Here is a 25,805-nt window from a genome sequence, read left to right on the forward strand (position 1 = left end):
AAATTTAAATCCTCAGCGGCGAGGAAAGAAAAAGAGTCGCATGACAAGCTCTTGATGGCTATTACAAAAGTACGGTCACATTTAGATGATCGAAAGATAAATAGCGTTACGGTCAAAAACGTTTTCTTCTTACCGCTAGGACACCTGATAGATCATGGTACCATCCAAACAGATACTCACAGTTGTCTCCTTGGGCGGAACTCCTTCCAAGACAATTTATATGAAAACAAAATGCTTTGGACCTTCGGGTATGATCTTATGTTGCTTTTATTTGTATAAGAGATTACAAGCGATTTGTAGAGTGATAGGAGGAAACCAGCGAGTTGACCCGACTTTCTGGTGTAGCTTTTATGACCGGTTTGACGCACACGTGGTTAGAGATTTTCCTTGTACTATCGGTTTCCACCAAAAAAACGGATACGTTGGTTGCGTCGTAACTGCTTTGGCTCCCTGGGCTAACGGTTTGTCTCTGGTTGGCTATTCGTATGTAGGAATAAGAAAAAGAGGTGCCTCAGTCCTTCAGAGATGGCGACTATGAACTAGCCAAGACATCCCCTATCCGTAAAGTCAGTAGTTCTAAAAAGTCTTTCAGGGATGGCGACTAACATCTAGCTAGCAAATTCCATATCCGTTGAGTCAACAGTCTTAAAAGGTCCTTCAGGGATGGCGACTAACAGCTAGCCAGCACATCCCCTATCCGTAAAGTCAGAAAAACTACTCTTAAAGGTCAACTTGCCAAATTGTCCGTGTACACTTACCTCAGGCGGCTATGACACAATTGAAAGATTTCGTGTGATGCGACGCTCTTTTATAGACGAAGTCGCACTCGCTTATTTCATTACAAACATGTACTAGGCTGTGTGCGTTAACATGTTTATTGCTCCTAGGTGTAGGGTATTTAACGGCGTGTCCTGGCCTGCTACAGTATTTTTGCTTACTATATTTGCATTCGTTCGCTAAACTTTTTCTGCGGCTTTTTAGGCGGCTCCAATAATTATTTGTACTAAATTTCTAACCAATATCCGGTCTTGGTTATTGCGATATACGAACAACAAACATCCGGAATTTAAAGATTTGTAAAAGCTCTTTTTTCCTTGATCTTTTTTATTTATGGCATTTTTATGTTTTCTGGAAAGTCTTCGATTTATATTTCCACCTCCTAAATTTCGCATAAATCGCAGTGAAGAGAGTAACGAAATTCAAGTTAATAGGCGTCGGAAGTTATAATAAAATTTTCTATATTGTTATGAAATTTGTTTTTACTAAGATACAGTCCGTATCACTGGATCGTGGATATTTTATTCAAGAGAAATGCACTTCAAAGTTCTTTTGTTTTACTACTTTGTCTTTCACAACAGTAGGAATATTTATTTACAATTTATTTTGGCCGTACTCTCAACTTCTACGTTCTTGCCAGATAATGTACTTATACGTTTGCTTAGTTTAGGTTGACTTCGACGTGTTTGACAGACTTACTGCCGCAACCTCAGTTCCGACTTGCTTGAAATTACTTATACATAACTTAGCACTAATACTCTCTTACGTGCCAACTTATGTCTATCCTATCCTTCTGCTTGTTCTATTGCCCTGCTCAACATGTGTAGTGTCGACCCAGGTACCAAAGCACGTGATTTGTTGCTCGTTAGGTATAGTATACAACCAGAAAAGTATAGTGTACAACCAGAAAACTGTAGGTATGTCAGTGCTAGACTCGCTGTGCTTACAATATTTTTCTTCGACACGGTTATTTTTCCTTTGTGTTTGTATCCTATGTGTACATTACGCGTTTCCCTACCAGCGAATACCTTGAATGCGTTTCTACAGTTTTATACATTTTATGTAGAGTTTGTGCATTTTTCTGCTTATATGGTCGTATGTGTTTATACCTGTTTATACGTGTGTGTTTGTACATTTTTGCATGTGCGTTCCTACATCTCCATTTTGCATGGCGTATACCGTTTTACACATTTTAATACATTTTTAGCTGGTCGAGTGTGTTTATACAGTTTATACATTACCGTATGTGTTTATACATTTTTATACATATATGTTTATACCTAGGTATATGTTTTCTTTTGCACGTCCTTTAGGCGTTTATACATTTTTATCCATTTTTAGATGTGTTTATGCAGTTTATGCGCTTTTGCATAATCATATGTGCTTATACATTTTTACACATATGCACATCGGCAACAAGAACAGATTCAGGTTTAGGGGTTCCCCTAAACCATTGCAAACATGTATAAGCTTGGCAACCAACACGCTAACAACACAATATTATTTTAAATAAAAAATGAGATATTAAGAATGAAATGTTAATTTAAGTAAATCGCGCATATTAAGCAAAGTTGCTTTAATAGACTTTAAAGAGTCTGATAATGAGAATAAGTGATAGACATCATTTAGGTTTCTGCAAGCAACTCTGAGCGGGTTAAAAATCTCATAACTGTATTTACATTGACTAACCTGAATCAAGATAAATTGCCTAGAGAAGTGGTTAAGAATTTAAGCTTATCTGGGCGAGTCAATAGTACCATTTATTACTTTGATTAAGAAAAACGAATTCTACGTTTCCCAAGTGACGGTAAAGATCATAGAAGCAACCTATTTTCGTAGGTATATGAAATTTATAAATATGTAAGTAGCGTACTTAAATATATTATTATTATTAGCTCACAGATCGCGTATCGCCTGTGCGATATTACTAAACATTTCATCACCGAGTTAGTCCACAAAACATTGGATTGCGTGCAATAGCTTTGTGCGGTAATTATACATCATTGTATCTTGGGAGAATATAGTCCTTATAAAGTTATAGTAACAAAACAGCCAGTACAACAGAAAAATGAACTGTAGGATATTTAATATCTACATTATCATGAACAATAGCTGCCGTTATACCACCATCATCATCTTCTACATCCTCTGCATCCTCAGTTCAGGTTTGTCTTCGTTAATTATTTCTTACGTATCAGCTCATAATATAATGATTACATACGAAAAATACTAAAAAAATTATTAAACAATAAAAATGATAAAAAAGAACAATCATACTATATGTAGCATTTCCCATTTATATGTCATTATTTTCTGTTTCTAATTTCTCCTCTATTTCTTTATTATTCAAAAACCTTGACCAATGGTTTTATTAAGGTAAAAGAAAAACAAATGAGTTAAATTTGTTTTTAGTTAGAAAGAAGTAGATTGGAGGGGTCATAGAACCCAATTTTGGCGTTTTTCATAAAAATCATGAGCTGATGGAGACAATAGTTGGGGCAGAGTGTCTAGTGGATCTGGGCGTAAGGATAGTCGGTTTGGTAATTAAGTTTCGTGCGTTCTGAAACTTACCTTGCTCAGAAATTATTTTTACTCGGCTTGAGAATTCTGGGTTCCGTTATCCACATATATGATCTTTTTGTAGTCTCTTCACTTCGAAAAGCTGTTTTCAGTTATCCCGTTTTATATAATTTTAAGGCATCGTGCTTTTTAGTTTCTGAAAACTTGAAAAAATCCGTTCCGCGCCTTAAAACATAACAAAAGGAAATACGAAATTAGAATCTAATGTTTGAGAAAAGAAGAAAAAAATATGTTTCCTACTGAGATTAATTTTCCTTCGAGAACAACTTCACTAATTTTCTTTGCACTTCTTGCATTTGGAATCCACGCATTTATAATAAAATATTTATTTATTTTATGAAGCAACAAGCGCTCCTCCACCCTGGTTAAAGCAATTTACTGGTCGCTTGATGTGATTAAATCCTTGGCGTTGAAACAACCTTCGTTGAAAAGGAGAATGACAAACTTTAAACGGAGGGCAAATGTATACCCATCGTTTGTAGGCATGTTATGCGTTATAAAGGCGTAAGGAGTCAAGTGAAACTATGCCGATAACATTGAGAGCATTTGAACGAGACAAAGAATTTTATCTTGATGTTAGAAGATGCCCGTCAAGTAACTTCAGATACTACAGTCGGTAAAACAATTGTGTATAGTTCCATGGAACCAGAATAGAGCCTTTTTAAATATCTTCGTCGTCAACCTATCGGACCAGTAGTTGGAAATGATTCGTTTTATTACCAACGCTGAAAGATTAATATCTCACTTATTAATACAGAAGTTTTTTTAAACGCTAAAATAAAGAAATATTTGTTAGGTATAGTGGAATTGGAAATTTAAAAATTTCTTTAAAAACACATTCTACTTTTTAAATACTTCTTATTTAAAAACATAACAGGTGCTTATAATACATAAAATAACTAGTTTCATTCCTTGTTTATAGAAACGCAACACGCCAGTTGCGATTTTGCTAAAAGGCGTTGTGTTTTGAAGATTGGCAAGAAACCAAGCCATTATTGAAAATGTTAATGTATTCGTTCGTTACGCTTCTATTAGCCAATCGATCTCTTTCTAAGAGATTTGGAAAATCATATTGCCTCCGCAGGTTTAGTTGACATGTTTTCGGCCTCTGATATTGTAACCTAAGGCTCAGAAAAATATATGGAACGTTTATTAGAGTGGTTTAAAAAATTCAGCACGTTACTTAGGCAACGATCGCCGTTTTCTAACGGCACGTGACAAAGCCTTTAGGACAAATGTCTTTAAATTGGAATTGCCTACTGGTATACAAGATAGGGGTGTTAAGTATACAACTCCCGAAAGTATATGCCCTGAGCCAATTGTTGCGACATCTTATTGGGACGTACATCGTTAAGTGAACGTTTGATAGACAGATGGACGTTTACGTGATGTATTGGTATTGAAATACGTTAAGGATGTGTTTATTCGTTATCATAAGGTGCATTTAACTGGAAGTTGATTGAATTTACAGATAATTTGTTTATTAGGCTTATTTTGCGTACTAGTGCCGACAGCGAAAAGGTGGAATAAATTGTCGAGTGGTTGAGAGAAAAAAATATGCCTGCGGCTTATATTAATCGTTTGGCACGCATGTTTCAGGATATTAAAGTGAGCTGCAAATAACTTTTCAATTCCTTTTGTATTATATTTTCCATTTATTTGTATTTTGTAGGTTAGCGAAGATTTGAATACACAATTCCACAATTGTACTGGTCGTCACGATGCCATTAATGTTAAAATTTTAAATGCTGGTGCAAATGCTCAGTATGCGTAACGGTTAGTGGAAAAGCAGCTATGAACTTAAGTAATAACAATATGCTTGTAAAAATATATATAAATAGACTATTTGCCGAAGGCAGAATCAGTCAGACAAGAAAATTTGTGTCGAAATACAATATTAGAGTTGAGAAGTCGAGAGTAATGTAAATAGTTCTACCCTTAAATAAATTAATTGTAAATAAGAGAGTCTTGTAGTGAAAACGTGCAAGTGAATTTCTCTAAAAATATATATTCACGATCTAGTGATGCGAACTGTATCCGAGAAAAGCAAATTCCGTAACAGTATTGATATCGAAATTCAACAAATCTCTCCTTTTCATAGTCGAAAATATCCTTTTTTGAGTTAAACCTTATTGCTCTATACAGGAACGCAATCAATCTATCGCCCAACTGCGCATACTACGTTTGTAAGAAGCTATTATTAAAATAATGAAAATGCGCGAACGAATAAACAAGCCCACATGGCAGCTAAGTATTTGAGATTTTACGAACAATTTATAAATAAATTCAATAAATATTGTACATCCATACGTATCCAACACTTATTTATATAATTACTATATGGAAAGTAGAACAATGCACGATTGTGGTGAGTGGATTAATAACATTTTGATTCGATTAAATGGATTAGAAAAGGATAATAAATGATAAAAATCATTAGTCAGCATCACAAACAGCGCAAAGGCTCCTACCTGGAGCGGTAGAATGGTAAATTAATCGATATATGGTGCCTCGACAGTCACTATTTGGTTTCCCTAAGGAAAGCTGGCGACGAAGTATACCCATCAACCAATTTAGTCGCAAAGACAAAGTGCAAGTCCCCGTCTATAAATAGTTGAGGCATTAATCAATTTCGGACGGTTAACATATCCAGACGGATTGCAACTGTGGGCTCCAGCCCAATCCTCGTAAGGCAAATGCGAGAAATTGTTTATAGTCATACGGTATCAAATCAATATCACATTCAAAGGTTGGAGAACGCACTATTTTAGAATGCGGATAACCTAGGCAATGAACAAACTTTTTCTGTTAGAGTACATCTGGAGCTATTTACACTTGAACGTATATTGAGATTGAAGCAACAGGTCTGTAAAATAGGGCATATTCTCTATTATCTGCCAATGTATACTGTGAATGGTTCTTATAAGCGAACCTCTACGCAAAGGCAGCCTCACACATACACTTAGATTAAGAGATGTGAAATTATATGGTTTTGAAACCAAAAATAAAGAAATCAATGAATCAATCAATTCATTCTTTTCATCACATTCTTTTCTTCACATCATCACTAGAGACAACACGGCTTTTAGTGGTTGAAAACTTTTTTCGTGTCTTTTGGGTGTTAGTGGGAAAAAAAAGTTTAAAAAAGAAAAGAAATTTTTGAAAATTTTTTAAAAAGAATGTACATGTTAAATTTTTTCCTTTTTCGTCCAGATTTTTTGGTAAGCTTTCCCCGGGATATCAGCTAAAACAACATCAGCCTGTCCACCTATGGAGACAGGGTGTGATCTCATTACTACAGAGAAGTGCAATTTCTAAATTTTTCTTAAAATGTGTGAAAACGCCGAAGGCAAGTGTATGAACATCGGGTCTTTTTTTTATGATCATTTCAAAGGTTTCAATATGAAGGGATTACAAGAAGTAAAAGTGGTTAGCAGGGGCAGAGCTAAATTGCTTTTCAGCTCTGCTGTTAATGCTAACAACTTTGTTAAAAACAATGATTTTGATAAAAAAAATTAAATTGAAGAGTTTATTCCCACAACGCGTATTAAAATTGGGTTTAAAGGGAAAGCCCCAAAGTGATTAAATTCAACATTTGTAACCTGTGGAGTACTTCTTATCCACTTTAAAGCAATGCGATTGATATGGTCATTTGTTAAAGTTCTGTAATGCCAAGGAAAACAGGTGTCTGAATTGCAGGAAGACTCCAAAGTGCGTAAACTTTAAACCATGAAGTTTTGCCCGAACAGGCAGCGGGAATTAAATGTCAACATGATTATGGCCATTAAAAATCTTTCTCACGAAGAAGTGCAAGAGAAGTTTTCCTCAAACTACTTTGATTATCTGAATGACAATTCCTGCGATGACAATTTTCCTCAATTTAAAGAGTTTGCGCATGTTAAATCGAACCGCCTTTTCTACAAAATAAATCCCAAGTTTCAATATATACGATTTTCAGAGGCTTCCTTTAATTCGTGGAAAATCAATATCCTTTCTAGACTCATGAGTGGTCGCACTTATGATTAAATACATTTAAAAGTGACACCACGTGGGATTTGTGAAGATTGCAATGTCGTCGTGTCTGCTGAGCATCTAATTTTTAGATGTCGCAAGCTTGACGGTATTATAAGTTCTTTTAGCTTCTTCAAGTTATATGACGGTCTCCTCGATCTCTTTGTAGCAAAAAATATACGCAATCTCGGGCACCAACTTGCTTTATTAGAAAAGCGAATTTACCGTTATTATTATTATTTTTTTTTTTTTGCGTTCAATCGTTTTCTATTGCTACAATATTCCCCTATAATATTGTTTTCAGCCAAAGTTTGCAACACTGTTTTTTTCTTTTGAACAACTCAACGACAATTACATGTACACACATTTAATCTTAACATATTGGCTATTAAATTGCTGGCCATAAGCAACATAAGCAACATAAACAAGGAGGACCGGTATATTCACATGATATAATTTATAAAATTCATTTGCTCTCGTCCTATTTCACTAGATATGAATAATATATATATATAAATTTGAGAAAATCAAACGTTAATTTTTTTGGTGTAAGTTGCTTGTTTTTGTTCCTTTTTGGTTTAGGTTGCTTGTTGTTGTTTTTTTTTTTTTGGTGTAGGTTGCTTGTTCTTTTTAGCCAGTTCTTTGTTGTGTTTTACATATAATTCTTACCGTATATTACGACTGTTTATCATCTGGACATTTGAGCCACAAATTTGTTGCCTTGGTTCTCAACGTGGTGTGTATTTCCACAGCTGTGAATTGGAATAAGAAAAACACTCTTCCAACACAAAGGAAAAACACAATCCTACAAATAACACCACATGGCTTCTCAGGGCGTGGCTTGGAATCTCCTCAGGCCGAAGCGCATAACTTCTATTTTTATTTTAGAGACCTTAAACAATCTAAAACATCATCTTCTAATATGACTAAGTTAGGAAAAAATAAACCAAGCCAGATTTCGAAAACTGATAGTTAGCAATTACGACGGAATCAGCAGTTGCAAAGTTTTTCTTTTTTACAAACTTAAAAAAATATCTAGGATTAACCAGTAGTGAGTATTTTATAAACTGATGGTATCTGCAATAACATTGGTGGTTGCGGTTATTAAATTTATGGCTTGCAGCAGAATAGGCAAATCATAGCAAAACCACTTTTCATAAATTTTTTGAAAATTTTGTTTTTTCTACTCTTATAATATTTGATTGTCTTGTTAAACAATGGCGGGCACTTGTTTCGAAGGTGGGGTTGTTTGATCGAAACGGACGCAGAAATAGCTAGGTTTTATACATTAGAACGATGACAGTAAGGTTTCAACATTTCTAGCACAGAAAACGGGTATAATGTGTGAAAGATGGGATTTAAACACTAAAATATTAGTTTTGTTAAAATCTTAATATTTATTGGAGGAAGTTTGGTTGGCACTTTAGACTAGTTTAACGGACCATCATGCCCATAATAAAACGAAATACAAATTGATGGATGACACGGATTCTGAGGTAAAATAAAGGGTGGACAGCGATTAACAACTATCTCTGGGAAGTTAAGAAAGCAAAGATCAAGCAGTCTGTCATTACAGTTAAGAGTATAGTTGTATTGAAGTAAATTACGATCAAATAATTCAGTGAAAAACATAGCAGCTCTATCAGACCGTACAGTCAGAATTATTGCTATAACATCAAGTGACTTGTGGCCAACTGAAGTCCCCTAAACTTTATGATTACTTTAGTAGGTTTAGGCTATCAGTAGATGTAGACTTTTTGACCAAGTCACAAATGAGGTCAGCATGTTTCTTATATATGTATGTATATATACGCATTTGGGAGAATGTAGGAACAAGTTATGTGTTATTGGATTTTCGCCCGAATGGCAATAAATTCAATATCGGGAGTAGTAGGAAGTTTAACTGAACGGGACGGGATTGCAGCAGATATACAATTACAACATCACCACCAGTACGCACCCATCGAGCCTTTCTGGAAACCGGGAAAGAATTGTGAAAAAGTGCCGACGAATGCAAATCAGGCTTTAATCAAGTTTCCCTGACGGCCAAAAAGGAAAACTCCGCGCTCACTGAATTTAGGAAAGTAGAGCGAATTTTTGAATTTCGGATCGTAACGTTTTGGTCAATGAAAGTTACTGGACCTGAAGAAACCTTTATTTTTTTCAGGATGGAGCATCTAACGAATTAGTATTACAAAATCGATGCCGAAGAATGAATTCCTTAGTTAAGGATCCAACTGGTATCAATGGCTTGTGTACCGAAATTTCCACATATTCAGTCTGAACTAATACTTTAAAAAACGATATAGCTCTAGGCTGAGGTGGAACCAATGTGAAAATGCTTAGATGTTCATGTCATCGAAAGAGGCATCAAGCGCCAGTCTTGACACGAATATTGCCTTTCTAGGGGGTACTGCTAACAAGCAGACTTTATCTCTACCAGAAACAACAGGTTTGCAAATGGAGAGGCTTGAGTTGGCGAGAATATAGACGGGGTCACCACACTTGCACGTGTAGTTTGTGCGACTTGCCCAGCACGTGGACCACCAGACATCCCCAGACGGAGGGAGAGACGGATTTGTTATTTTTCTTAATATTTTTTGGGGATGAACACAGAGTAGTCAGAATGGCACCACTGAGACGAGATACCCTTACTATTTTAGCGTAGCTAGAACAAGCGGGATTTTCCAACTTATTTGGAACTTTTTTTTTAGCGGCCAAGCGGTGTGTGAATTTATAATATACTTTGAGAAGAAATTGAGTGAATTCAAAGTAAAAGAAATATTTTTCCATTACGCTTTGATTCATTTGATTTTTGCAAACAAAAATTTTGAGCTCTGATATAAATCTCTCTTTTTTTTTGTTTTCTCTCTTTTCCTCTGTTATTTTTTTGCTGTTTGGAGTTTGTGTTGCTATTGATCTCTCGTTACAGTGTCAACCTAACAGAGAAGTTTTGCACAAATTGGTTGATAAATTTTTATGTTCAGGATTTTTCAGTGATTTGTGTGTCTGTTCTTCATAATCCACAACTGTCTTTTTGACAGGACATGGAGTGTTTATATACACCTTGTCGGGCGAAATCAGGCCCGGATTCTGATAGATTCGGTTCTTGTTGGCTCTGCTAGCGCTTTGGTCATGCAAAGTGTACCAGTATTCTCGGCCGTGCTGCTGACGCAGTCGCTGATCCGTCTAAAGGCTTCAGATGGTCATGTCCTGACTGTAGGCAGTGGGATTTTGACTTTTATAAACTTTTCACGGAGAGCCGTTATGGTTTCTCGAAATTGAGTAGAAATCTCGGCTCCTTGTGGCAAAAGTTTGAGCTCATTAAGTCTAGGTTTGATGAGTGTCGTTTTATTGGATACTCATCTTCTACTCGTAGCGTGTGGGACGTCACCTCTGGCTTTCTCCAAATCTGGTTCGTTAGTACAAGTTACCGCTCCCTCTAATTCTAAAATGAACAGTAATGTTTCCGATATTGCCGAGTCGGTTGGTAGCAAAACAGTTACAAACAAACCGGCAAGTCCATCGGTTTTAAGCTATGCTGAAGTGGTAAGGGTATCTCCGCCCAGAGCCGCCACTCACTCTAATCAAGTGCCATCGCCTAAAAGTAATGAAGAGAAAAATAAGTCATCCTCTCCTCCTGGCTGTTCGCGTGTGAATGCTGGTCACCAGACTGGGCAAGTCTCACAAGCTGCCGGTACAAGGGCGATAAGCCCATCTATATTTTCCCAAACTCGAAAATCTCCTACCGTGAACCCCCCTCCTGGTCCAAATAATGACATTTGCTTGACGGCAGTTCCTCCCAGAAAAGCAATATTTGTGTCAAGACTGCCGCCTGAAACTTCGGTGGATAACATAAAAAGTTATCTGGCGACGAAAGTCCCATCAGTCAATTTAAAGCGTGTTAGCATCTTCAAAATGGCTCCTTCTCAAGCTAGGGCAATCTCTTCTTTTAAAATATTAGTTCCGACTGAAAACAGTGATATGTTGTTAAACAAATCTCTGTGGCCAGTAGGATCCTTAATTAAGGAATTTATCCCTCGTGATCGTCCCCGTAATACCAAGGCAATAGTCTTGTCGCCTTCAAAAAACTAATTGTTTCTTCAGGCCCACTATCTCTCATTTATCAAAATGTTAGGGGCCTAAATTCGAAAATTCGTTCCACTCTTCTAAATTCAGTGAGCACGGAATTTTTCTGTTTGGCCTTTACTGAAACTTGGCTAAAACCCGATCTTCATTCGTCGGAACTTTTTCATAATTCATTCCAAGTGTTTACAAATGATCGAGTGAATCGCATTGGTGGTGATGTATTAATTGCCATATCTGCGTCAGTCCCGTCCAATTTAATTGAATTTCCCACTTCTCCTGACGTTGAATTTATCGCTATTCGTGCGAATATGCCTGAACATCTATTTATAACCTGCTCCTATATTCCCCCAAAACTCTGATATCTCCATTTACAGGAAACACGCTGCCCTCATTTGTGAAGTGGCCAAGCGGTCTAGACCCACCGATTTGCATTGGGTGACTTCAATTTGCCTCAAGTCACTTGGTGTAACACTGATAATTCTGGCTGTTTGGTTCCTGCTTCAATGTCTGATAGGGCTGTTGTGTTCTTTAGTGAATTGTTTGATCATAATTTGGGTCAATATAATCGTACCCCTAATTGTAATGGTAGACTGCTTGATCTCTGCTTTGCCAATTTTCCCGAGATTTACATAAATCGTTGTCCACCTTTTAGTTTACGTGAGGATCCTTATCATCCATCAATATGCATTTACTTTCATCATATTAATGATGGTTTGTTGAAATGCCTTAATGTGCCAAATCAAACTTTTTTAAATAACTATTATGATTTTCATAAAATCAATATTGTATTACTAAAACATCGTCTTTCACATCTGACGCTTGATTTCTCAACCGGTAGTATTGAAAACTTATTGCCATCGTTCTACAATACATTAAATCTAGCTATTGCTGCATCTGTTCCGATCAAGCATTGTCGACCTCGAAGCAGGTCTCCCCCGTGGTTTAATAAGACAATTAAATATCACAAGAATAGAAAAAACTCGCTATTCAAAAAATATTCGAAAAGTGGCTCTGCGCTGGACTATGTCGCGTACTCGGTGGCGAGGCATAGATTTAACTCCCTCAACCATCATTATTACTGCAGATACCTTCAGTTCATTAAATCCTCTCTGTTTGCTAATCCTAAATTCTTCTTTAAATTTGTTGACTCTAAAAGAAAAATTTCCACATATCCCTCTCATGTTTCTTTTAATGGCTCTGATTCCTCGGATGATTTTGAAATCTCAAATCTATTTGCTGAGTATTTCCGATGAAACTTATCGTTTGCTAATTTCGATTTATCAGCAAACTACCCATATCCTATAACTAACTCGGTTTCAATACCTAACTTGGTTATTTCGAAAGATGATGTTTTTAAAGGGTTGAGTTCTCTAAAATACAGTTGTTCGCCTGGACCTGATGGAATTCCATCATGTGTACTTAAATCTTGCGCTGTCGAGTTATGTGGTGTGATCTCAAAGATTTTTAACATGTCCTTGTATTTAGGTGTTTTCCCTTCATGTTGGAAGAGTAGTTTCCTTATTCCTATCCACAAGAGTGGAAGTAGACAATTTGTCGAGAACTACAAAGGCATAGCCAAGTTGAGTGTCTTGCCCATGTTGTTCGAGCGCATTGTGACTCAGCATTTGGCCTTTGCCATTAATTCGTATATTTCTCCGCACCAGCACGGCTTTCGTAAAGGGCGATCTACAGTCACCAACTTGTTAGAGTTTACCTGTCATATTTTCAAGGCTTTTTCTAGCGGCTCTCGCACAGATGTTATTTACACTGATTTAAACAAAGCATTTGATATGGTTAACCATAGACTACTTATCTTTAAACTCCAAGCCTCTGGTTTCCCACCCTACTTAGTGAAATAGATATGCTCTTATCTGCACAATAGATCCTTCAGGGTTTTGTTTAACTCCATTACCTCGGATGAATTCCCCGTTACGTCTGGCGTACCTCAAGGAAGTCACTTAGGTCCCATTTTATTTAGTTTATACATTAACGATCTCCCATCGGTGATTAATTCCCGTCAGATCTTAACGTATGCTGATGATGTGAAACTGTTTTCTTCCTTCTCTGTCGAATCGCAATCACATCAGCTTCAAGGTGATTTGGATAATTTTGTTGCATGGTGCTTTTTGAATCTTCTGAAACTAAATCTGAGTAAATGTAAGAAGCTTTCATTCTCAAGAAGAAAGTCATTCATTACTCAATATTTCATAGATTCGCATAAGTTGGAGGACGTCGATTCGATTACAGATTTAGGCGTTCTATTTAACCATAGGTTACGTTTTAACTTGCATATTGAGCTCTCGATTAGCAAAGCTAGGTCTGCGCTTGGTGTTATAAAAAGGTGGTCCAAAGAGCTTGATGATCCCTACATTACGAAAAGGCTGTACATGTGTTTGGTTAGACCCATACTCGAGTATGCCTCAGTTGTGTGGTCTCCTTCATATAGGTGCTACGTAGATTCAATTGAATCTGTTCAAAAGCAATTCTTGCTGTTTGCCCTTAGAAATTTGGGTTGGGATCCGATTGCCTCTCTTCCTCCGTATGAAAATAGGTTGCTTCTGCTGTCCCTACCGTCTCTTGAGAAACGTAGATTTGTTCTTGGCGTTTCCTTTCTAATGAAAGTATTATTATTATTATTATTTTAATTTTAGACTAATGAATTGAATTCTTAGACTAAAAAAAGAGACATTGAGCACTAGCAACACAGGCTATCGGCTCGCTAATGAAAGTAATAAATGGTGCTATTGACTCGCCTTCATTACTTGGTGAAATAAGCTTTAATGTCCCTAACCGCTTCTCTAGGCACTTTATCTTGGTTAAGCTTAATCAGTGTAAATTTAATTATGAGCTGTTCAATCCGCTCAGAGTCGTTTGCAAGAACCTAAATGATGTCTACCACTTATTCTCGTTATCGGACTCTTTAAAGTCCATTAAAGCAACATTGCTTAACACGCGCGAATTACCTATGTCGTATTTAAACTAGCTTTTATCCTTAAAAAATCGTTACGTTTCGAAAGTGAATTATTGTCAATTTATTATCGGTTGCCAGGCTTATGCATGTTTGCGATGGCTTAGGGGTTCATTTGCAATTTGGCCCTGTACCGGTTGTAAGCGTGCTCCTATGCTGACAGTGTACATGCTTTTTTTTCTTTTTTTTTCTTCTTATTTGTTTTATTATGCTTATACTCAATTTTATTGTTAATTAATATAAGTTTTGCATTAAGAGCCAATTGAACTCGACTGTTATTTGTTTAGTTGAGTTTCTAGTATAAGTGGAATAAATAAAATAAATAAAATGAAATAAACTCAACGATAGCGGAAACGCTAATATTTCTTGAAGGCAAGAATGGAGTTCTCACATGAGTCGACGAATCAGGTGAAGGCGGAGGTGAAGTATTACACGCTAAGCTACTACCCGAGGCTGTCTAGTGCATTAGACGTAAACTTGGCATTATCAAAAACACAGAAAATAAAGAGCAAGAAAAGAGAAAAAACTACAAACACGAAAAAGAGAAAGAAAGAGGCTTATTATGGAGAGCACCAAGTGCTGATTGCAAAAACCAAAATGAATATCACAATAAAGCGATCAATATAATTCACTTAATTTAAACAACTTTTATGCTTTATAATTAAATTATTTTTTAAACGCATGTAAAGACATAAAGCATTAAAAATGAAATTAAAAGTAGCAAAAATTTTTTTTTGGTATGTTGAACAGAGATCGACGAAGCCAATAGATTTGTGGCTTATATGTCCAAATAATAAATTGTTGTAATTTTTGGTCACAATTATGTACAAAACGTAACAAAAAAAAGAGCGGCCGTAATAACTGCAGCCAGCATGTTAAGTGTAATTGTGTATGTGTGTGTAATTGTGCTTGTTGAGTTCTTGAAAGCTAAACAGTGTTGCAAACTTTGGCTGAAAACGAAAATCAATGCTATGGTAATAGAAGATTATTAAACGCAAAAACGAAAGAAAAAAAAGGAAAGAAGAGGAAAAAAAAAATTCTAAAAGGATAAATTAGCTTTTCTAATAAAGCAAGTTAGTTCCCCGAGATACCATTGGAAATAGCAACCATGATAGCATGTCGAATCGCGAGCAACTCAATAAAAGTAAAGGAAAGTTCCTCTTCCACTTTGACTCGAAGTATTGTTTCAGACAGATGTTTCACGACCGAGAAGCCAGATACATCATGTCGGACGGAACCGTCAGTGGCATATATATCATATCCATTATTGTAATAAAAAAGGAGCTTTTCTTGGCATAACAACCTTATACAAGAGAAGTTGGCATTTTGTTTTGAGGTAGAGATCGGTTCGAGAATGTTCATGAAGACTTTGCATTTGCTGGTAATGAAATTCAATGGGGGAATTGAATCTAACTTATCAAAAATATGACAAAGTTTTTGATAGCAAAAAGTATAGCTGCAAGTGACAGTATCGCTGAGAGATATAATTTCCTAAAAAAAGGAAGGATTTATCATCTTGACTTTAATTAACTCCTTGGCAGTGCAAAAAAGGGCTCTCGGAAACTGGCCATTCACCAGATATAACATTGAGAATATGTTGAGGAGTTGAGGGGATCAGTCCAGTACAACGCTTCAACATTCGGTTTTCAAATGCTTGTATACGCTTTTCAATATATTTTTGGAAATTGCAACATATGGAATGTCCAAATTCAATTTTGGATCTGACTGGAGATTTGTAAACGGTCAAAGCATTTTTGGGAGGCAAGCCTGCCTGATTGTTTGTCATGAGTTTGATGAAGTTGCATCCAGACTGACAATCTTTGAACGCCTTTTCATAATGCCCACGAAGGGTTAAGCTGTCATTTAAAATTCTCCCAAGAAATCGAAGAGATTTTACCTGATTAACTTGGGTACCTTTGATAAGAAGTCTGATTTCACGTTTAGAACCTTTGCCAAAATAGATAGTGTTTGCCTTGCTGGGGTTAAAATATAAATTAAGATCAGCGCATGCATTGAAAAACAAGTTCGCTTTCATCGAGAGGTTATTGACAGCTGCTGGAAAAGATGAGTCCGCAGATACGATTAGAAAGTCGTCTGCATATTGAAAAATGTAAGTTTTGTCATCTTGAAGATCATGCAAAGAAGCTGCGTATATATTGAAGAGTATGGGGCTTAAACAACTGCCTTGTGGGATACCACCGCATATTTCAATTTTTTCGGTACCCATCACCAACACACGCTTGGATAAAAAATTAAGTATCCACAGCCGCATTTGAAGAGGAATCGAAAAGTTTAGGAGAATTCTACCGAGCTTAATCAAGTTGACACAGTCATAGGCTTTGCTGATGTCCAAGGAGAGCATGACAACCATTTTCCCTGCTTTTTTTAAGCTGGCTATGAGAAAACACAGTTCATTAACGCACATATTCGTAGATTTGCGTTTTTGATAGGCGTAAGACCGAGCTGGAATAATGTTCTTAGTTTTCAGTAAAGCAGTTAGTCTCTCCTTAACCATGAGGTTGATGGTCTTTATCAATACAGATATTAGTGAAATTGGTCTGAAGCTACTTAAATCATTTAGGTCTTTACCTGGCTTGGGAATGGGAACTATTTTGATGCAACGCAAATCAGAGGGTATAAAGTTGGTGGACCAGCAGTTGTTAATTTCATGCAAGAGAATGCTAATTCTTCCGCCAGACAGTGCTCTGAGCATGTCATACTTGACTCCATCACAACCTGCAGCAGTAGCTCTCTTTTTGGAATGCAAAAAATAAATTCGCTCATGCAATGAAAACGGTGTGTACTACTAAAAGGAATTGAAGGCATTTTAACAGGATTAACAATTGGAATGAGCATATCTAAGTATTTTTTATTATTACGGTCATTCCATACAGCATAACCGCTTAATTTTCGTGGGTTGTCGTTACCACATAACTCTTTAATAGCGATGGCTCCATGTGCCCTTTTCGCCTTTCTAACTGCAGACCTCCATTCTTTCAGTATTTTCATATATTCAATGTAGTTGGCTCGATTGGCATATTTACTCATTTTTTTTCTTGCAGCTTGGTATTTGCGGAAAAGTGTTGACAAGGAAGGTTTCCACCACGGTTTGGTTGAGAAGAAAGATCAACTTTAGACAGACGGTCCATAAGGAAGTTGCGTGAAATGAAATTTTCTATTTTCTTGACGGAATTGTTACAACTGTGGAATATAATGGGGGAGTGCTGACTTTTGCCAATGGAAACATTGGATGTGTTCCAGTTGAAAGATAAAATAGTTGAGTTCGAGAAAGTTAGATCCAAGACACTGCTCGCCGTGCGACCGCTCCGGTTACAGTGAAAGGTAGTATTGCCGTTATTTAAGACACTGAAACTGCTGGAATTGATGGCATTTACAAGGATTTTGCCTTTGTTGGTAGAGACTTGATCGCCATACAGGCGGTGTCTTGCATTGAAATCTCCAGCTAGAATCACATTTTGTTCACCGTCAAGAAAGTCACATAATCTCTGAATCCCATCACGAAAGATTTGCACATCGCGACTGGGTGGAAAGTAGCATGAGGCTATGAAAAGATTCGGTTTCAGGTTCATGGTTTTGATGATGATAATGTCAACGGCAGAGTTTTAGGGAATACGTCTGAAATTGACACCTTTCTTAACTAATATACTAACACCGCCATAACCATCATTTCAGCATTGGTGGCTGAGGCATAATTCGAAACTTTAACTTCAAAACAATTTTCATCTTTCAGAAAAGTTCACTTAAGATGCAGAAATCAACCTCGTTTGAGTTTAAGTAAAAATCCAAAAAAGATAGGTTACGCCGGACACTTTGAATATTATATTGTAAAAAGGATATCATGTTGAAACTTGGGAAAGAAGCTCAGCGGATTTCCTCGTAGTACTGGGTGCTTCAACGGGGCAGGAAATGGCACAGACGGACATTTTTTCTTCAAATTCTTTAATAAGATTATGAGGGATCATCGGACGGATACTTTCTTGAATCGCGAGAATTAATCTTTCAAGTTCTGAGGACCGCAAATAGTTGTTTGAAATTTTCGGTCCAAGAAGTCTTGTTCCAGACGACTTGGGGGATGTATTGGGAGAAGGCTTGGTGGGTGAATTGATAAGAGATTTGGAGGGAACCAATTTCCTTTTGACGACAGCATTGATTATCATCCTTGGTCAAAATTGCAGACGTGTTCCCCAGTGGAGGGAAATTGCCGTCATAAGTGTTGTCATCGAGACATTCGAAATAATTTTCGGAAAAATTCTCTTTGACCTCTTTATACGAAAGATTCTTAATCGCCATTATCCTGTTGATGTTTAATTCAATTTCCCTATTAGGGCAACACTTATTGAGAGCGTTGTGCTCACCTGAGCCACAGGACAGGCACTTCATCGCCTTACAATTTACACACTTCGGAGACTTTCCACAGTTAAGGCATCTGCTCTCTTTAGCTTTGCAGAATTTAGATACGTGACCGTATCTGCCACACTTAAAGCACTGCTTTAAAGTGGGTACAAAGTATTCGACCGGCAGATTACAATAATTAAATTTTATTGCCTTAGGGAGGGCTCTCCTTTTGAAGCCAACTTTGATGCTGGTTGTGGGAATCCACTCGTCTTTGTTGTTGGGATTTCTTCTTTGGAAACGGACAGCGGACTTAATCGGGATATCGGATTCGGCGTTTTTAATTATACCATCGACACTATATGTGCATGGGATGTTTCGAATAACTCCAAATCTCTCAGTGAGCGACCTCGGTATGTACGCTTTTAAATTCTTTTTATTAAATTCATTATTCATAAAAAAATTGTTGGCATAGGCAGCGGAGCTGAAAAGCAGTTTAGCTCTACCCCTGCTGACAACTTTTAATTCTTTTAAGCCGTACATACCGAAATCCTTCAAGTAAACATAGAAATAGAGATTGAAGTTATTATTGAAGCGATTTCCTTCTGCGTCTGCGCAAGTTTCGACAAAAACGACAAAATTGCAGTTGGAAAGGCAATCGTACAAACTAATCTCGACATTTGGGGCGGCTGTGGCACCCAAATCAGAGGGCTTGTCGGTAGCCTGTTTACTAGGCGGAATTAAAACGTTTGCGTTAGCTTGTCCGCTAGCAGACAAAAGAATATTATTTTCACCTATTTTCGATCTCTTGGTGTGCCCAGTGGCGTTCATGTAAAAATCTTCAAAACAGTCTCTATCAGTAATTATAAGATCAGACCCAGTCTCCGTAGGGAGACGGGCTGATGTTGTTTTAGTTGTTATCACAGGGAACACAAAAAGAAAAAATTACAAAGAAAAAACAAAAAATAATAATTGAATATATGTATTGCTTCTTAATTTTTCTCTCACGAGAGATTCCTCCTCCTTCCCTCCTTTTCCTTCTTAAAATTGTTTTCTTTGGTTATTTTATTACTTTATTAAACCCCTTTTCGTTTTTTCAAATATTTAAAAAATTTTTTATTTTTTTTCCTTTCTTTTTCACTAACATCGGTAAACACAAAAATTATCCACCTGCCGTTTGCGGAGATGATGTGTTGTGTCAAGTGTGAATGAAATGCGAATGAGCAAAATTTCTTCGCACAATGTAAAAGCGCGCGCAGAGTTGCCAAACACTTATTGCCAATCCTCTTCTTTCTACTGTTACTTCTGTTAACAGATTTTTCGTTCAGTGAACTAAGAAATGTTATTAAGAAGAAAAAGCCTCACAGCAAACACAATCTAGCCCCAACAATAACTCAATCCATCTTCTATGAAAAAATCAATACACATGTTAACAACTCCTTTAAAATAAATGCTACAGATGCATCTGCAGAATCTATGTGTTCTGGTATGGCTATCGTTCAACACGATTTTGCCTTTTTGAAAAAATTTAAATTGCTTGGCAAGCTTTCGATGACTTTTCTTCGGAGCTTATAGCAGTTAGCATACAGGTTGTCGCAAGAGGGTATCATAACTACCAGTAAGTTCACTCAACGAAAAAGCTGATGGTCTAGCCAAGCAAGCAATCACTAACGGAGAGCATTTTCAATATCATTATACTCCTAAAGAAGCCCTAAGGATAATCAAAAACTCTCTTTATGAGGAATGGAATAATGAATTCAAAATTATAGTCAGAGCAAAAATTATCACACTGTATATCAACTTTTCCAAACACAATCTCTAAAAAATCGAATTCTGATAAAATTTTCATCTCCTGTAGAATTAAACTTTTAAAGTGTAAGTGAAGTAATTTTTTGTACATTTTTAAATTGACGAAGCTAACGATTGTATAATTTCTTCAAACAATAAATCCACGGCTTTGCGCGTTTGCGGGCGCATACCGAATTATTTATTTATTTAATTTATTTATGTTCTAAGGGCACATTTAAAAATTTGCAAACTGAAATTGTTGAATCAAATAATGATCACGATTAAAACGAGGATTTAATCTATTGGGCAGAAAGGTATGCCTAGTAAAATGTAAGTTTGTTGACAATGTTTTGGGCAGTCTTCTTTTGGCATAAATAGTTCTTTATATTTTAGTTTGATAAGGAGAATTGTTAACTTTTGCTCAAGTCGTATTTGGGAAAAATAATTTGCAAAAAAACAAAAATTTATTGGTATCGTTGTCGTTATTAACAGTTTGCACCCGAACGGCGCCCGAGATGCGGCATCATATTCATTACTGCAACTCGAAAGGCGCCCGGGAGGCGCCATTGCTATTTTTGATATTGTACGTTAAATGGTGGACTCGTTGTAAACCTTTTTATCTGGCGTGATATTAGTCCGGTATAAATCAGATGATGGACACTTAGACCATTCAGCCCGAACACTATAGCGTTTCTGGTATAATCGTAGCAAAATTTTTGATGCTCTATTAAGTGCAAACACTGATAAGCAAAATCGAAACACACGATCAATCAGTCATTTAAAATTTGTGAAATTATTAGTTAATCAGCTAAAAGGAGATTATCGACAAGACTTGGCCGTGGTTCTACATCTCCAACTGCCGACAACAGTATCCGATTAAATTGTAAGCTACATGTGATGCAAAAAGGAGGAAAGAAGATTGTAAAGTTTGCTCTGACCGAACGAAAAAGAAAAACGGAAGACGTGAAACGGTGTAACCTGCTGTTAACTTCTTGGTTGCCAAGTTTATGCATGTTTGCAATGGTTTAAGAGTTCACTTGCAACCTTCGCGTAAACCTTGAACATAGTAGAAACTACCCATTAAAGCGTGAGAGTTGTACGTATGCCTGTTTTCTGCAGGTACTGCGTCCAAATTTTGTTTCAAATCATGATCGCGCTTAGTTTCCTTATATATGGTGGCTACGTTGGGTTTACCAACGAGCTTCAGATCACGTTCAGCCGTTTCGTTCACACGTAAGCAATTGATTTCTGGTAGACATTGCAAAAACCAACTAAACAATACAAGTGAGCAGCATGCCGTTTGAAAAACTGACCACTTGGTCTTGATGATAAGCGGACATCAAGGACTACCCCTACTTCGTCGAGCCAAGAACATTTTGTTGTATAGTGAAACTTCCTTCCGAATTAATATGGTATTTAAGTTTAACTTTCAACAGGTCCTGCCCATTTCGACGTATAAGCATCAACTCAAAATAATTATCTTTAAAATATAGAAGAAATTCAATTAAATACAGCAAATAGATAATGCAAATATCAACCTCCGCTCGCAAGTTGATGAAGTAGTTGAAAATTTGAATTAAATTATGAAATATGTTTTTGCTGGATATTTGATTCGTTTGAAATATATAGTCATACATACATAATTAGATAAAAGCAATGAAATCTATTTGGAGTAAATTAAAAGAAAAACAAGCGAATTGTAATGAAATGCAAATATCGGTCTCTTTGCGTTATAAATATAAAGATGCGGCAAAAACAATATCACGTTTCAGTAGACGTACACCCTCCGAAAATTTATTTTCTAAGTCTGTGCTACCAATTGTTTTAGCAGCTTGACACATTTGTCGCAATAATTCTTCAAGACGACGCATACATCGTATTATAGATCCTTCGAATATGTCGGTCATTTTACATACACTAAGAAACGATGCGCCTTTACACCAAGCCAAAACCACATCCATGAGAAATGGTTTAAATTTCTCTACATAAGCTTCTTCATCTAATTCCAATTTGCATTCAGTTGAGATTTTAGCAATTCTTCTCGCCAACTCTTGCATAGAACGCAAAGGACCAGAAAGTTCTTCTGCACATTTTATCGTTTCAGCAGATTTCTCATCGCATACAAAACACGACAGCAATGCCACTGTTTGCGGAGTGGTCAAGTCATTGAAAATTCCGTTGAATATCATTTCAGTTACTAACAGCTCATCGGCTGAGCTAAGCTCGCAAGCCACGCGCCCTTTAAATTCAATAACATCAGCGGCAGTACAATATTCCATGCGTCGCAAAACCCGTTTACGGTGTTTTAACTCGTCCATTTGTAATAGACTGCGAGCCTCTTTTAACTTGGTTTTAACAATTTTCAATTGCTCTAGTACATTCAACTTTCCTTTGTAAAGAGTGTACACGCAGTCCAAATTGGAAGATCTGTGTAGAGGATGAGCAAAAAGTCTTTCTTCGAACTTATGAATCGAGTCAACAATATTTTTAAACTCTGCATCTTTAATATGCATTTCTGTAATTGGATTGAGAAGTGGGGGGCCCTTAGGAAAACGTTTTTTAACTTCATTAATAGTTTTGAGAACGCTGCGTCGATTATCGGCTGGCCTTAGATCATTCGGGTAGTATACGCGTAGTGAGGAAATATGGGATATGAGTTTGTGAACAACAGGCACAACCTCCATATTCCCATTTTGTCCCTTTTTGCAGGGTTTGGGTTCATCGTTTTTTGCCGATTCTTCTGTAACGTGCAGGAGCACATCTACAATGACCACAGTTTCAGATTTCAGAGGATTCCGAGTATTGTTCGATTGCTTCTTGAAATTAACTACAATCCCCCAATCGAATTCGTCGGATTCACTTTGCACTTTTACTAAACGGCCGGGCTGAAGATATGGAACTAAATATTCAGGTTTGGTTATCCATTTTCGGAATTCTTTACCCAAGGAGTCCAATTGTGTACGTATGTGGTGATAAGAAACGACGCTATGCTCCTCGTTGACCCTGTACTTATCCAGTTCTTGCTGTTTTTCTTGGACTTGTTTGTACAATTCTGGAATAGAAGATTGGTTTTGAAATTGAAAAAATGACCGCTCCAGCATATATTCTGGATTGATTTCTTCAACTCGTAGGAGGTTGAGCACCATGTTATACGTTAAATGAAAAGCCGAGTTGATAGGATCTGCTTTGCCTTGGACGATATCTCGACCAACACCTGGCGACACCTTCTCGTCAATCATAAGGATTACAATACCTTTATCATCAAGACCCCGACGTCCTGCACGGCCGGCCATTTGTATGTACTCTCCTGAAGATATCCAGCGAAAATCTTTGCCGTCAAACTTACGAGGCGCAGTAAACAAAACTGTTCTGGCTGGCATATTCAGGCCCATTGCAAAAGTTTCCGTGGCGAACAAAGCCTTAAGCAAACCTTCGCCAAATAAAATTTCAATTATTTCTTTCAGGATTGGTAACAATCCACCGTGGTGTATACCAATACCACGCCGTAGCAACGGCAACACATTTTCAACTTGTGGCAACTGTCTGTCTTCCTCCGATAGGACGTCTAAGGCATTGTTGAATACCTCATCGACCAGTTTCTTCTCATCTGCCGTATTAAAATTAAGTTTTGCCATTTGCATAGCATAAACTTCGCAATCTTTTTTGCTAAAGGAGAAAATTATGACCGGAGCAAAATTTCTTTCCATAATCATTTTCACGATTTTGAATATATTGGATTGGCCACTATTTACACCTTTAATCCCTCCCTTACGTCCTTTTTGATCACCTTTGGCAGCTTCACCGCTACTTTGTAGAACGGCCATGGCGGTGTTGAAATTGTCCTCCTTAAAATGTCCGCTTTCATCCACAATTAAATGTAACCCATCGCCACCTGCTGGAAAAATGTAATGTTGCAACGGTGTTGGTCTGTAATCCGTGTAGACTACATGACATGGCTGCTTATGCAAATGACACACCCATTCCGCAAACTGACGAGCGTTCGGTATAGTGGCCGATAAAAAAACATATCGCACATTATCGGGCAACAATATTAATGTCTCTTCCCAAACTACGCCGCGTTCTTTGTCACGCATATAGTGAATTTCATCGAACACTACCCATCCTACCTCACGCATAATTTCACTGCCACGGTACAACATATTTCGCAAAATCTCAGTCGTCATAATTAAGCAGGACGCCGAAGGGTTAATTGTCACATCACCCGTTACCAAGCCTACGTCTTTGAACTCTTCATTAAATTCCCGATATTTTTGATTGGATAAAGCTTTAATTGGTGTTGTATAGATCACCCGCTGTTTAGCATTTAATGATTTGGCGATGGCGTATTCAGCCACTACTGTTTTGCCCGCTGATGTATGAGCCGAAACTAGAACACTTTGCTGGTTATCAATGCATAAAATGGCCTCTTTTTGAAAAGGATCCAAAACAAAAGCGTAACATTTGGCGGGTTTGCCAATAAAATATTGCAGAGGCACATATTCTTGCCCCGGATATATAGCCACTTCGTGAGTGCACGACTCAGGTGATTTGATAACATGGACGATTACACATGATTTCAAAGCGTCCACACAAATATCATCCAATATGGACTCAGTAATCTTAATACGCTTAGTATCCTCAGCCGCATCTTCAGCGCTATTGACAACACGGGCACGTTTTTCAATACTTCTGGGACTAAAGAAAAATAACTCTCTAACTTCCTTTCAAAAAATGGAAATTGCTAGTTACCTCTCATTTTCTTTTAATCCACCTTTGTCTACAACTGCGATAACTGATTCTTCCGGTGGAATTAGTTCCTCAGTAATATCGATATCTGCTGTCTCATTAAAGCAATTAAATAACTCGTCCACATCCTCCATTAGAAAGAAAGAGATTTTTGTTTGCTTATTGAGGATATTTTTTTTTTCTTGGCAGATATTGAGTTAAGATGGACCAAGCTAATAAAACTTATCAAAGATATTATAGAACAAAATCGTTTTCTTTGATATTAAATGAATTGGAAACAAAATTTTGAAGCACGATTTCTTCCTCTTTTTGTTCAATTCCGTAAATTAACAACATACGATTCACTGTGCTTAGCAAACAATGCTCAATGTGAAAACGAATTTTTTGTGTGGACATTGATTAGTCAGCGTTTAGATTGATTGCAAATTTATATACATATATAAAGACATATATATATGGTGAAGAACATGAAATGAAATGCGAAAATAATTGA

General features: G+C 37.0%; 1 protein-coding gene across 1 annotated transcript; it reads right to left on the reverse strand.

Moving 5' to 3' along the window:
* Positions 1 to 22,235: 22,235 nt before the first annotated feature.
* On the reverse strand, positions 22,236 to 25,670 carry LOC119642317 (exosome RNA helicase MTR4). The gene is made up of 2 exons (XM_038041435.1): positions 25,316 to 25,670; positions 22,236 to 25,261 (listed from the first exon to the last, which is right to left on the reverse strand). The coding sequence occupies exons 1-2, from the start codon at positions 25,444 to 25,446 to the stop codon at positions 22,297 to 22,299; spliced, it is 3,096 nt and encodes a 1,031-aa protein (XP_037897363.1). The 5' UTR covers positions 25,447 to 25,670; the 3' UTR covers positions 22,236 to 22,296.
* Between the last annotated feature and the right edge of the window lie 135 nt (positions 25,671 to 25,805).

Source organism: Glossina fuscipes, unplaced genomic scaffold (assembly GCF_014805625.2).
Source record: "Glossina fuscipes isolate IAEA_lab_2018 unplaced genomic scaffold, Yale_Gfus_2 222, whole genome shotgun sequence".
NCBI lineage: Eukaryota > Metazoa > Arthropoda > Insecta > Diptera > Glossinidae > Glossina > Glossina fuscipes.